Source organism: Podarcis gaigeae, assembly GCF_964106915.1.
Source record: "Podarcis gaigeae genome assembly, chromosome: 7".
NCBI classification, from domain to species: Eukaryota; Metazoa; Chordata; class Lepidosauria; order Squamata; family Lacertidae; genus Podarcis; species Podarcis gaigeae.
In genome coordinates, this window is record NC_139683.1 from 79,515,455 (window position 1) to 79,528,945 (window position 13,491).

The window sequence follows — 13,491 nt, forward strand, 5'->3', positions numbered from 1 at the left end:
CAGATTGTTCTCACTTATAGATGGGACTAAAAAATGGTTAAACGTTGGGAATTTGACATGATTGAGCTAATTATCCTTAACAGATTAATCTGACAAGTACAAATATATTGGTTGGGTATACTTTAACTCAACATAGTGTGTTCTTGCTTAATTTAGGAGCTAGAGTGGATTATCTTTACCTGCTTTCTAGTTAGATCATTCTATAATTAGTTACTGCTTTTCTATCAATTAAAACCAGACCTGGTTCACTAACTCCCCACCCCCAGACTTAATGCTATAGCCAAGAAGACCCTGCCCCATATACCTACCAACCGTGTCTCTGCTGGCAAAGGGATGTGAAGCAAGGCCACTGTCAAAGATCTAAATGGGTAGGCAGAATCATGTGGGAGAATTAGGCCTTTTGAAAATCCTGTTTGCAACCCATTTAGGGATTCAAAGGTTAGGGACACTGGAAGCTGTAGCTCTGTATTGCCCACACTAAATGGTCATGACTTTCCAAAGTTTCAGACAGGACACTCCCACCTGGGAATGTGCTTCAGGACACCTGGAGATGCTGGGAAATTGAACTTGGGACCTTCTGTATGCAACACAGATGCTTTACCACTGAGTTACCATCCTTCCTTTGTGCTGGTTGTAACCATCATTTTGAATTAAGCCCAGAAATGGACCAGAAGCCAATCTTGGGAGTATAATATTGAAATATTGTACTCTGAAAAACCAGCCCTCATTGCCATTCTAACTGGAGTATTTCAAAGTACTTGAAGTTTATGAATACTTTTCAAAGGTACTGTATGGTACTAATCCAGTCTGCCTGGTAGTAGCCAGATCTGTCATCTCCAGCAAAAGTGGGCAGCTGGTGCATTAGCAGAAGCTGAGCAAATATACTCCTGGCTACAGTGGTCAATGGATCATCCATTAACAAGACTAGACCTAGGCCCATTCCCAAGATGTGAACTGGATCCTTCAAGAGGAGAGCAACCCTGTCCAGAACAGATTGTACACCTAATCCGAGATCAGCTTTCCTACTGACCTAAAGCACTTCTGTCTTATCTGGATTACGTTTTATCTAGTCAATCACTGACAGACAACAGTTCAGGACCTCCATTGCCTCCCTAAAATCTAATTGACAAGAAAGACAGAGTTGGATAGCATTCTGATGACACAAGAACCACTGCAACATTGTGCTCCCTAGCCCCATCCTGGCAAGGCATTCCAGAAGAAAACCACAGTCAAGATCCCAGGCCAGCGTGAAAAATACAGATTAAGCTTCCTTTCCAGGCCAGAGCCTTACCTGGGATGAGGTGTGGATGGTCCATCACAAATAAATAATTGGGTCTTTGCCAATAGAGGTTGCCGAAGTTACGCTGAGCAATGATATAGGCTAGAGGAAAAATGTTCACCTTTTAAAAGTAGGCTTGGAATATTGGGAATGGTGGTGGGGGCAGGAAGCAGACAGAAGGGGAGGAGCAAAGGGTTTTCTGGGAAAGGAGGAGAAAGGAGGCAGAACTCCATGCGGGAGCTGTAGATCAGATCCATCTTGTCAGGCTGGGACAAAGCCACGAAGATGGCATTTGAGAAGTCTTGAGTATCTAGTGCTGGACTACTGGGTGAACAAGCCCCTATTGAGATGTGAATGCTATAACTGCTGCACTCCCTCCATTGAAAGCTTCTGGTGTAAATATATGAAAAATAAACTATCATAAAGTCACGACAGTCTCCACCACATCTTGATTGCCTACAGAAACATGACCCTGGGTAAGATGCCTCAAATCTCAGCAGAGATTGGACATGGCATGCAACCTTTGTAACACTATGTTCAATCGGACTTACTTCCAGGTATGTATAGGATAGCAGCCTTCAAGTGTGACCAGGACTGCTTTTAATAGTCACCTAAACATTAACAGGGATGCGGGTGGCACTGTGGGTAAAACCTCAGTGCCTAGGACTTGCCGATCGTATGGTCGCCGGTTTGAATCCCCGCGGCGGGGTGAGCTCCTTCTTTCAGTCCCAGCTCCTGCCCACCTAGCAGTTCGAAAGCACCCCTAAGTGCAAGTAGATAAATAGGTACTACTTTATAGCGGGAAGGTAAACGGCATTTCCGTGTGCTGCGCTGATGCTGGCTCGCCAGAGCAGCTTCGTCACGCTGGCCACGTGAACTGGAAGTGTCTCTGGACAGCGCTGGCCCCCGGCCTCTTAAGTGAGATGGGTGCACAACCCTAGAGTCGGACACAACTGGCCCGTAAGGGCAGGGGTACCTTTACCTTTAAACATTAACACTGAGAGTGAAAACTAGGAAACTATGTAAGGTATTCTGAGCATTGTCTTTCTTTTTTCACCTCCGGATTCCCTGGCCTTGACACTTATTTATCCCTACGGGCGTGTATGAATGCTGGTAGCTAAGTGCAGTTTAAACTAAATAAATGTAAATCAGACAGCAGTGTTTATTTTTTTTTTAAATGCACTTTCTGACTCTCACTTGTTTTGTTTTTTAGTTGAATGTAATATAACAAAATGCATTTTTTCATAAAATTATGCATGAAAATTATGCATGCACACTTGCTTAGCGAAGATAATGTTATCTGCCTCAGAAGTCTGAAAGAAAACATTAATATTTGACTTTTCAGGATATCTTTGTATGCTTTTGATTCTTAATGTCTAAAGAAAATGAAAATCAGGGAGTGGGCAAACCTGCACTGGTGTACCTTAGCTATATGGCTACTCTGTAAAGGCTCTTCCTGTAAAGGGTCCTTTTCAAATCCCAGTAGCCACACAGTAAATGCCACTGACCTAACACCATAGCTTCTTACATTTTTGACAAGCTGATAATTTGTTTTCCTGGCTGTGCTGGAAAATTGTAGTGATGTGAAGTTGCAAATATTCTGGAGTCACCTGCAGTACCTCATCCTGCCAGCAGAACGCCTAGCTTTTTCTGTCTTGCGGGTCCACAAGGGAAGCCACAGGTATCTCAAGACTTTGCTACCTGCTAAAAAAAATAGCAACTACCTTGATTGAGTTATGGTGGCTGCTGATTAATTTATTTGAAACCTTTTGAGACTATATGAACTAGTTTTCACTCTGTTATTGCATGAAACTCAGGAATGGATTAAACTAGGACGTTGTCTTGCCAGGAGCAAAAAATGGTATCACTTCACAAAATTATCCACCCAGAGCAAACAGAAGTGAGGTTGTACCTACTAAGCATTGCTGCTGGTACAGGGACTCCCGAGAAACAATGCCCATTTCCTTTGCTGTGTGATTTGGAAATCTAGGTTTCCTACCAAGAGGTTTATCATCATTGGGGCATCCATTCACCTTCACTTTTTTTATAGCAGGGAGGGGGAACCTATGGTCCTTCAGCTGCTAATGACCTCCAACTCTTAGCAGCCTCAGTCAGCATGGCCAGCAGTCAGGCACAATGGGAATTGCAGTCTAATGTCAAAAGTGCTACAAGTTCCCCACCCCCTTTAGGCATTAGAGATTCAGCAGGGGAAAATTTGATTCAGTTTGCATTAAAGGTGAACATATGTTAATTGGAACACAATCATCCTTTGAAATTCTCACTTCTCCAAATTTTGCAATGTAGTTTTCCGGCCAAGTAATATGTGCAAAAATGCATATACTAAGGTAAACTGTGCATGTATGCATAAAAATAGCATTCAAACATAGTTACATATGGGAAAATTGCATATAGAAATGTGTATAGTAGGAGAAATTCAAAATATTTTACTGTTAATACATTTAGAGAGAGATATACAGTAGTACCTCTAGATACGCACACCTCCGGTTGCGTATCCTTCAGGATGCGAATGCGGCAAACCCGTATTTTTCCAGGTTTCACCGTGCGTGCATGTGCAGAAGCAGTCCCTCCTCGGTATCCGACCAGAGCTCGGGAACGGATCCTGTACGCAACCGGAGGTACCACTGTATAGATATAATCACAAACAGATGAAGAAATGTGGAGAACTGAAGACTGGAAAAATGAGATAAGGATAAACCCAAGCTGGCATACCTGTCCATTCCTACCTCTGACCCACAGGCCAAGTCTGCCATCATGATGTCATATGTGATGCCAGCTGTGAGACAAGTAGATGCAGATGAATCAATGGGGAGGTCAATCACACTGCTGATTCCTGCAGAAAGTGGTTTTGGCAGCTCTATGCTAGATTCTTTGCCAAAAGCCTGACATCCAGCTGACTTGTGACTGACAGGTGGGCCCACCTTTCAGAGTTGGCCCACAGGGGTGGGGATAAACAACAATCTGGACCACCTGGCTTTAAAGGTTCACTACCCCCTGCATTAAGATATGCAAAGGAGAATTTGTCTCCTCTACTGCTGTTGTGTGGGAATTTCAGTAGGTGCAGCTTTTATGAAGCCCTAAATTATATGTTGTGCACCTACCAAAACCTCGAGACCATGCACCAGTTTCAAATGTTGTAAAAAAACCCACAACTTGTCAAACTTCACATGGTGGGGGTTGGGGGTGGAGAGATAAGGATCTAACCTGGCCGGATCATTTCCCATTCATAGGAATTGGTTAGCAAGCAGACTTGTTAAAAAAAATAAATCCACCAAAATAGATAATTGGCTGAACTCCAAATTAATTAGTTTCTTTATGTTTTAAAACATGGTTGGGTCATAGTTTAACAGCAAAAATTTAACCATGTTTAAGTTCTATCCAATCAATGGTAAGTGGAATTAGGATTGTAGCCTAAATTGCCTTGGTCTAAATAAATCTTATGTTCTTCATGACTCTCTGGTTTGGAACACTCGTTTGTTTTGATCATTTGCATGCTTCATGGGCTTATTCCTCCTTACCACTTGAATGTCCACAAAACCATGTTACATCTGTGACCTAACACAAACATTGCAATTTATGATGTATCCTTGCAGAAACAAACAGAGGTCAAGATCCCAGCTGACAGACAATGAGTGATCGCTTTGCAGATCTGGCAGCAAAAGTCAACTAAGGTCTGGAGAAAATTGTTACAGCTATACTGTGTGATATTTGAAAATCACAAAACATACAAAATTATTTGGTACTCTTGCTGAGGCATCCTCATCCCCTCCCTCCTATCTTGAATTACGCCACCCTTTTACCCAGTCCACATATTACTTTGTGCATGATGACACCCTTTGATTAAAGACTATGTAAAGCTAGCAAAAAGGTGGAATTATTGGGACTTGGCTGCTCTGGCCTGAATTACAGCCAGTGGACATTGCAACTATCTTGTCACCTATGATGAGAAGAAATTGCTTTCAGGCCTGGTTCCATTGCTAAGAAGTTGTAGCATTGTGCTACAAGTCCCACATGTGAACACTTACCCTGATGTAATGGCAGTATAAACTGTGGCCCTATGCTGATCTTAGCCAGTGCTATTTTTCACCCAGTGTGTGTGTGTGTGTGTGTCTGTCTGTCTGTCTGTCTGTCTGTGTCTTCTTTGATTTTCGTGTTTTTATATGATGGTCAGAACGGCGGCAGCCCTGCAGAGTTAAGAATGTTCATATTACCAAACAACAACTACTGCTACTAGATTCAGGTGAGTTCTGAGTAGCTTGGTAGAATGTAAATTCTTGCAGGACTCAAAACATAAAACTTGCATGTATTAAATCAAGTATATTTGCAGGAACATTTGAGAGCCACTTCTTCTTTTCAAGACAGATGGTAGTTTCTTAAATTTGATGAAGCAGTCTGTCAGACTGCCCTGTGGCAGCAGAGGGAGAGGGTAGCTGGATGGGCAACCAGAGGAGGGGCTGAGTAGAAATGTGAAGAACTGATTAAGATTTGAAAAATGAAAAACCAAAATTGACAACATTCACAGACGTCTACCTGTAGCAAACTAGAGTTTGCAATTTGAGAAAACCAGCAAACTGGCTTGCACTTGCACACAAATGCCATAATGATCCTGGAAGTTGTGAAGAAGGGTGGGGGACTAGAGTACATGAGGCCAGAGGCCCTTAGGGGCTTGTTCACAAAGCACCCATCCTCTTTTACTAACATAATAATGTTTGGGGGAAATCAGCTCTGCTACTCCTGCTCCACCATTCTATGAATGCCTTTTTATGTTTCTTTGGATGCTAATGTTTCCAGGGGTGCCACATATGATCTTACTACACGTTTCCTCTTTCATAAGGAGTGGGAGACACAAACATGTCCCTCTTTTGTAAAACAAATACTCTCCTCTTCCTACCTAGACCTGCTTCAATAGAACATGAAGGGCATCATGCTAATGATACTGGATTGGGCCCAGCATGTTGAAATACTTGGGAAGAAAACAAGGCTTATGTATTTTGCAGATGTGATCATTAAGCAAGTCAGCATCTTTTCAAGATTATTAATTACTAACTTGCTGATCCTACAAAAACAGGGAACATGTCATCTTATTTCCCCTAAATTAAATCACCTGCACTCTAAAGCAATTAATCCATTTCTTTATGAGAGTGAAGGTCTGAATCAGCTGACTCAAGACAGCCTTGTGCAAGTTCAAAGTTGAATATATATTGAGCTGGTGATGTCAAAGGAATAAACACGACGTTTAGAAGACATCTGAAGACAGTCAGTGTAGTGTAGTGGTTAAGAGCAATAGACTCATAATCTGGTGAGCCGGGTTCTCTTCCCCGCTCCTCCACATGCAGCTGCTGGGTGACCTTGGGCTAGTCACACTTCTCTGAAGTCTCTCAGCCCCACTCACCTCACAGAGTGTTTGTTGTGGGGGAGGAAGGGAAAGGAGAATGTTAGCCGCTTTGAGACTCCTTCACAATTTCATGAACATAAAGGACACTACTACAGGTAGCATATTATTAACTTAAAAAATATGTACTTTATGTCAGATAATGTTATGTTATTCCACATTCTCTTAAGTCCTGATTTAAGGTTTCTTTAGAGGACGGAAATCTGCAACTCCAACCATATCTTCCTTGCGTGACCTAAATTACAAGAAAACATATTACTTTTCATTATTAATGCCCAAAGAAACTTAATTTCAGTTTACATTCATTCTGTGGTACTTCCTCTCATCCCATTTGGATGCAATTCTAACATGAAAATATTTGCATAAAATAAGAGGAACTCACGGTAATATTTTCAGAGATGTGTATAGGGATATTTCTATTCCACAAGCTAGATCCTCAAATCTCTATATGTATGTACCTTCTTGTTTAAATCGTGTACATCATCCATAAGCTAGGATACCAGCATTATAATATAACAGCCAAAATAATATATTAATATTACCCTATTAATAAGGTGGGTTATAATGTAGTGAACTGTTAAGGTCGTATCATATCCAGCCTTTACTAAAAGAAAGTGTGTATTTGGAGGTGAAAAGTAGTTTGAATATATTTCTCTAAGCATGGCCATCCTCATAATTATATGCTAGTTACCACAGTACTGCATAGATGTAATAGTCTAACATCTTGACCCATTGCAAAGCTTCCAGTGTCCTAATTATCGCCATGTTGGAGGAGTGGATGGGGTGCAGGGAACATACACAAGCATGGGGGAGGCTAGGCACATTTTCATTACACTGAACCACTGCTTACTGTTAGATCTGACCGCAGCCAGTTTCCCAATCTCTTAACCATGGTTAAAAGATCAGGACAAAGGCACGTTTTCTCCTCTCGACTGCCACATTAATCTCCTTATCCCTTCATTTTTCAGCCTAAAGTATTGAAGAGAATTACGTTTGCAGCAGCCCTAACCGTAGCTGACTTTAAACAGAATTTGAAACTGGTTTGCAAGCTAGGATTAAAAGTAACCATGGTTAGCATAAGCCTCAGTGCAGATTAATATTTTCCACTCTAATTTAATTCTCAATTTAAAACAGGCAAATATTATTAATATTTTTAAAATATTGTTGTTTTTGTTATTGTTGTTTTATTTTTTTTCTTTTGGTAACCAAGTTCTCAACCTACACTGTAAGAAGCTGCAAGAAGCAACTATAGGGGAAACTTCAAAGAGCAATTCTCCTTCAAAACTGGTGAAAAAATAATATGTTAATCTGCTCGTGAGAACCATAGCTTCAGAAGAACAAATAAAAAGAGCCTGCTTGACTAAAATGCCGTTCCAAGCCAAATCTGGATTGTATTACATTCAGACATCCAATTAATACTTACACTTGTTCTTTAAGAGCCTTGAGGAATTTCTCAGTAGATTCCTCCGCTATCTCCTCATCTAAGCTAGCCAAGTAGCTATAGATAAATGCAAAAGTGTCATATGGAATGCGGGCTGCTCCACCTTCTGGATCATTTGTAAGAATTTCACAGGCATATTTCATAGAACTGAGTAAGGACTGAAAAAGATAAAAAGCAAGCATACATTAGCAGCCATGCGCTACAATAAAGTGAAGTGATGAAAGTACATAGTGATCTGTGCATAGCCACTGCAAGAGCCACATCAAACACCAATGATATATTAGCAAAAAGTATGGAAATTGTGTAGAAATTATCATGTGTGATGATGCTGCATGTTTCTAATTTATTGCATCTGCCAGGAAGTCATGGCTAATTGCACAGAGATGTACTGGAAAACTGCACAGAAGCATGTGCCATCACCAGGCTATAACAATCTACTAGGATTCACATGCTTTTTTCTACATGTTTTCTGATTAATGCATTCATAAAATCTGAAGCACTCCTCAGTTTACTAGTGTAATCCTAAAAGGTGATAGGTAATCTGTTTATAAACCAAAAAAGAAACTCAGTATAACATTAAAAAAAAGAATGCCATCCAGTGCAACTAAACAGGCATAATTGAATGGCGCCATGGAATGAATCTGCAATTCAGGTACATGCTACTCCTAATTTCTGCTATGACATGGTATCTTAACTTCTACTCAAACTGAAAATTTCAGATAATTTGCTCTTGGTGAATATTAGGAACCAAATAAATGATACTGTTAAGGAAGAAACATGTCACCTCTGTAATGAATGATGAATGTGAAACTGTTTCCAAATTTTGAAAAGCAGATTTACAATACAAAATTTAAAAGTTGAAAAACTGTGAGCCAAGGCATGTCTCAAAATCCAGAGAGAGAGAGAGAGAGAGAGAGAGAGAGAGAGAGAGAGAGAACATAAATATAGGAATCTTGATCTTTCAAAATTCTAAACACTGCAAACAGCTACACATTATGTTTGACAGGCCTACATACCCCACCAAGAGAGCTACATGCAAGGGCAAAGAACTTCATCCATTCCACTCCTTCTGCAAAATTGCCCAGTCGAAGAAGGTTGCGGAGCTGTTCCATTGGCAAGCACAAGTTTTTCCACTTTCTCTGAAGGTCCTGTATTTCCACAGTTTCCTTTTCAGAGAGCTTTAAAAACACATGTACATCATAAATAAACCATAAGAAAACAGCATGAAAAGTTAAGTTACTTCTAAAAGAACATTCTGCAAAGACTTTTACCTGTTTATGCAAAATTTTAAGGAGTCCTGGAGTCAGACCAGTGTCATTTTTCTGTGTGGCTACTGGCCTTTCAAGACGGTCCTTCACAGGAAGAGGTTCTCCATTTGACAAAGCATAGAAATACCTATGATAGCACAAATGCAAAAATATGGTTCATGTCAAATAAATAAATATTCAAAATCAGTACATGAATTTAAAGATCAAATGTGTATAATGGTGGCCCAATAGGCCCTTTCAGGGAGAAAAAGCCATTTCCTGTTAGGGTGGAAGGGAGTAGGGAGACTTTTCCTCCCATAACGCAGGGAAACATGGATTTAAAATTCCATGGGATGAGACCCTGCAGGTGGAAAAACTACTAACCCCTTGCCAAGATTGTCCGGAGCTTTGGGCTGGGTTGTCACCAATATGCTGATGACACTCAGCTCTATCTGCTGATGGATGGCCATTCCAACTTGGCCCCGGACACACTGACCAGATGTCTGGAAACTGTGGCTGGATGGTTTCGTTGGAGCCGATTGAAACTAAATCCTTTGAAGACAAAGGTCCTCTGGCTTGGTTGGGATGGTATGGGGATGAGGGACCAACTCCCTTTTCTTGCAGGGGCCCAATTAGTGCCATTGCCTTCCGTTAAGAGTTTGGGTGTAATCCTCGACGCCTCCCTTTCCACGGAGGCACAGGTTACAGCAACAGCCAAGGCGACATTTTTCCACCTTCGCCGCATCAAGCAGTTGGCCCCTTACCTTTCCCGCCCTGACCTGGCCACAGTGATCTATGTGACGGTCACCTCCAGGCTTGACTACTGTAATTCGCTCTACGCGGGGCTGCCCTTGAAGCTGTCCCAGAAACTCCAGCGGGTGCAGAATGCTGCAGCGAGGCTCCTCACGGGGTCTCTGCCATGGGAGCATATTGACCCAGTGCTTTTCCAGCTGCACTGGCTCCCAGTGGAGTACAGGGTCAGATTTAAGGTGCTGCTTTTGACCTTTAAAGCCCTTCACGGCCTATGACCCTCTTACCTACGGGACCGCCTCTCCTGGTATGCCCCACGGAGGACCTTAAGGTCCATAAATAGCAACACCCTAGAGGTCCCGGGCCCTAAGGAAGTTAGATTAGCCTCAACCAGAGCCCACGGCCTTTTCAACACTGGCTCCGGCCTGGTGGAATGCTCAGTCTCATGAGACCAGGGCCCTGCGGGATCTGATTTCTTTCCGCAGGGCCTGTAAGACAGAGTTGTTCCGCTTGGCCTTTGGCTTAGAATCAGTTTGATCCCCTTCCCCTCTTTCTTTTTCCTTTCTCCTCCTGTGAAAAGGCTGTATCTTAATGTTTTAATGTTGTATTTTAATCTTGTTTTTTAAATTGTATTTTAATCAACTTGATTTTATTACTGGTTGTTAGCCACCCTGAGCCCGGTCTTGGCTGGGGAGGGTGGGGTATAAATAAAATTTAGTAGTAGTAGTAGTAGTAGTAGTAGTAGTAGTAGTAGTAAAATAACTAAGTATCTCTCTCTGCCACAATTCTGCTACCCATTGGGAAACATTTATTTTCTCATTCTTAGAGGCTGTTCAGCTGCCATTGCACACCAATGCATTAATGTTGTTTAGGCCAAAATGCTCAAGACTGCCAATTTGGTTAGGACTTTGAGTGGACTGCCATTTCTCCATCCTCAGGAACCGTCTTTTTTCAACTCACTGTTTTTATTATCATTTTGTCTAAGCGAGACAGTAACATTCATGAGCCAAACCTGCCAAATTGGCTCATAACCTGCTAAACTGAGCAGGTTTCTGTACACACAAGAATCAGGCAATGCATGGGGAGGTCAGTTCCGATTAGTGCTGGGTTCAGGTGAGTGAGAGTTCTCTGCAGGAAACATTCTTATGCACCTGGACCAAGCAAGACTGACAAAATCTTGTTCCTGACAACCAGTTGGCTGTTGGGCACTTTGGAAGTTGTGCAAGGGCGCTTTGCCTGTGCTGCCAGTTGGCCACTCCCACAGATATGCCATCCAATAGTGATTGTTATGTGAAGACATCTGGATCAGGGCCATTAGTTTCAGTTTTCTACTCACGCATAAGACCACTGAAGTACATCACGCGGTTGGGTCCTGATAGCAGCCTTGGTAAATTGTTTCATAATATCTGGCAGTTCAGGAGGAACATGGATCTGCTGCGCACAGAACATAACATCTGGAACAGGCATGGTTGTACTAGGTCCAAAACCAGAAAGCTAAGAGAACTAAAAAGAACATTATTCCTAAACAGATGACCCTCAAGACCCCTTCCAACTCTACAATTCTATGAAGCTATTTCAAGCTGTCTTACTTTGGATAACGAAGATTTACCTGGATAACTCAAAAGATATGTACTGGCCTTGCCACACCGCCTGATCTTCTTGAACATGGTAGCATTATCATCGCTGTTTGTCTATCCTCCCTCCCTGGTCAAATTTCCCCACACATATGTAATAATTTCCCTTTCTAGAACATTTCCTTCAGATTTGTTCTCAGCGCAAAATTTGTATATTACAGCATCAATACTAACACAAAAAGAAACCAAAAGTCACGAAGCATAGCTAATCAAGTAGATGCTTGTCTTAAATGGCTGCAATCCTACATATAAAACGCAATCACGTGCCCACCTACTTGGAAGTAAATCCCACTGAGTTCAATGAGGTGTTAGGCTTGCTGCCATCATTTCTTAGGAATAAATACTTTTAAAAATAAGAATTTATGTGTGTAGGTTAGGACTGTTCTCTGCATCTAACATCTACTGCTTTCAACAACAAAAAAGTGGCAAAAGGAGCTGACCCGTGTACAACTGTCCACTGTACGCGATTGGGGGGGAGGGCTGTGATCCCACAGGATTAATCCTGGCTGTGCACACGGGCGTAGCCAGGATTTATGTTGGAGGCGGGCAGAACCTCAGTTAGGTAGGCATTTCTATTGATTTATTTGATTGGGAGGAGGGTCGCTGCCCCCCTTCGCTACTTCCGTGCATATATATATATATATACACATATATAAAAATATTCACACACACACTTATATATACATATATATATACCCACACCCACACACCAACAAACTTTTGGAAAGAGACGGCAGGATTAATACCACAGTGACTTATCACAAATGGATGGATATATATATATATATATATATATATTTGCTTTCGTAGATTTTCACGGGTACAGGAATGCAGGTTTTGGTGTCCTCGGGTGTCTTCCCGTGTAAAAGTTGGGGTGTCTAGGCGACGTTTCGACGAGGTCTCACTCGTCATCTTCAAATGAAGATGACGAGTGAGACCTCGTCGAAACGTCGCCTAGACACCCCAACTTTTACACGGGAAGACACCCGAGGACACCAAAACCTGCATATATATATATATATATATATATATATATATATATGCTTTCGTAGATTTTCACGGGTACAGGAATGCAGGTTTTGGTGTCCTCGGGTGTCTTCCCGTGTAAAAGTTGGGGTGTCTAGGCGACGTTTCAAGAAGAACGAAAGCACCAGCCTGAAGATGACGAGTGAGACCTCGTCGAAACGTCGCCTAGACACCCCAACTTTTACACGGGAAGACACCCGAGGACACCAAGAAGCCGAACAAGAAGCCGAAAGCACCAGCCTGAAGATGACGAGTGAGACCTCGTCGAAACGTCGCCTAGACACCCCAACTTTTACACGGGAAGACACCCGAGGACACCAAAACCTATATATATATATATATATATATATATATATATATATATATATATATATTATGCAGTTTTTTGCCTCGCGAATGTCTCCCCCCCCTCCGGGGTTGAAACGGCCCCCGGCGACTCGAGGAGAAGCGGCAGAAGCGGAGGCCATTTACCTCGCCGGGGCTTTTAAACCCCTCGCAGTCCCTCGCGCTCTTTCTCCAAAGGGGCGAGGCGGCCCGCCGCCGTCGCCGTTGAGTTGCTATGGCAGCGCGCTCGCGCCTTGCCGTCTCGTAGCAACCGCGAGAACCATAGAGAAGCGCGTGTGGTTGAGGGGGATGGATGATCGGCGGAACGCCTAGAGCGACGCTTGAAAAGACGCGTTCCGTGAGGACGCGAAAGGGGCGGG

General features: G+C 42.4%; 1 protein-coding gene across 1 annotated transcript; it reads right to left on the reverse strand.

The window, feature by feature from the left end:
- Positions 1–6,793: 6,793 nt before the first annotated feature.
- On the reverse strand, positions 6,794–13,394 carry ROPN1L (rhophilin associated tail protein 1 like). The gene is made up of 6 exons (XM_083749728.1): positions 13,259–13,394; positions 11,464–11,630; positions 9,402–9,525; positions 9,147–9,308; positions 8,113–8,288; positions 6,794–6,924 (listed from the first exon to the last, which is right to left on the reverse strand). Exons 2-6 carry the CDS (start codon positions 11,592–11,594, stop codon positions 6,867–6,869), a joined length of 651 nt encoding a protein of 216 aa, XP_083605854.1. The 5' UTR covers positions 11,595–11,630; positions 13,259–13,394; the 3' UTR covers positions 6,794–6,866.
- Between the last annotated feature and the right edge of the window lie 97 nt (positions 13,395–13,491).

Bases quoted from the DNA above. Each gene is read 5' to 3' on its own strand.
- ROPN1L (XM_083749728.1), bottom strand. From the start codon at position 11,594: ATGCCTGTTCCAGATGTTATGTTCTGTGCGCAGCAGATCCATGTTCCT. The intron at 9,526-11,463 runs GTGAGTAGAAAA...GTGCTATCATAG, and splicing joins GTACTTCAGTGGTCTTATGC to GTATTTCTATGCTTTGTCAA. The intron at 9,309-9,401 runs GTAAAAGTCTTT...GTGTTTTTAAAG, and splicing joins TTAAAATTTTGCATAAACAG to CTCTCTGAAAAGGAAACTGT.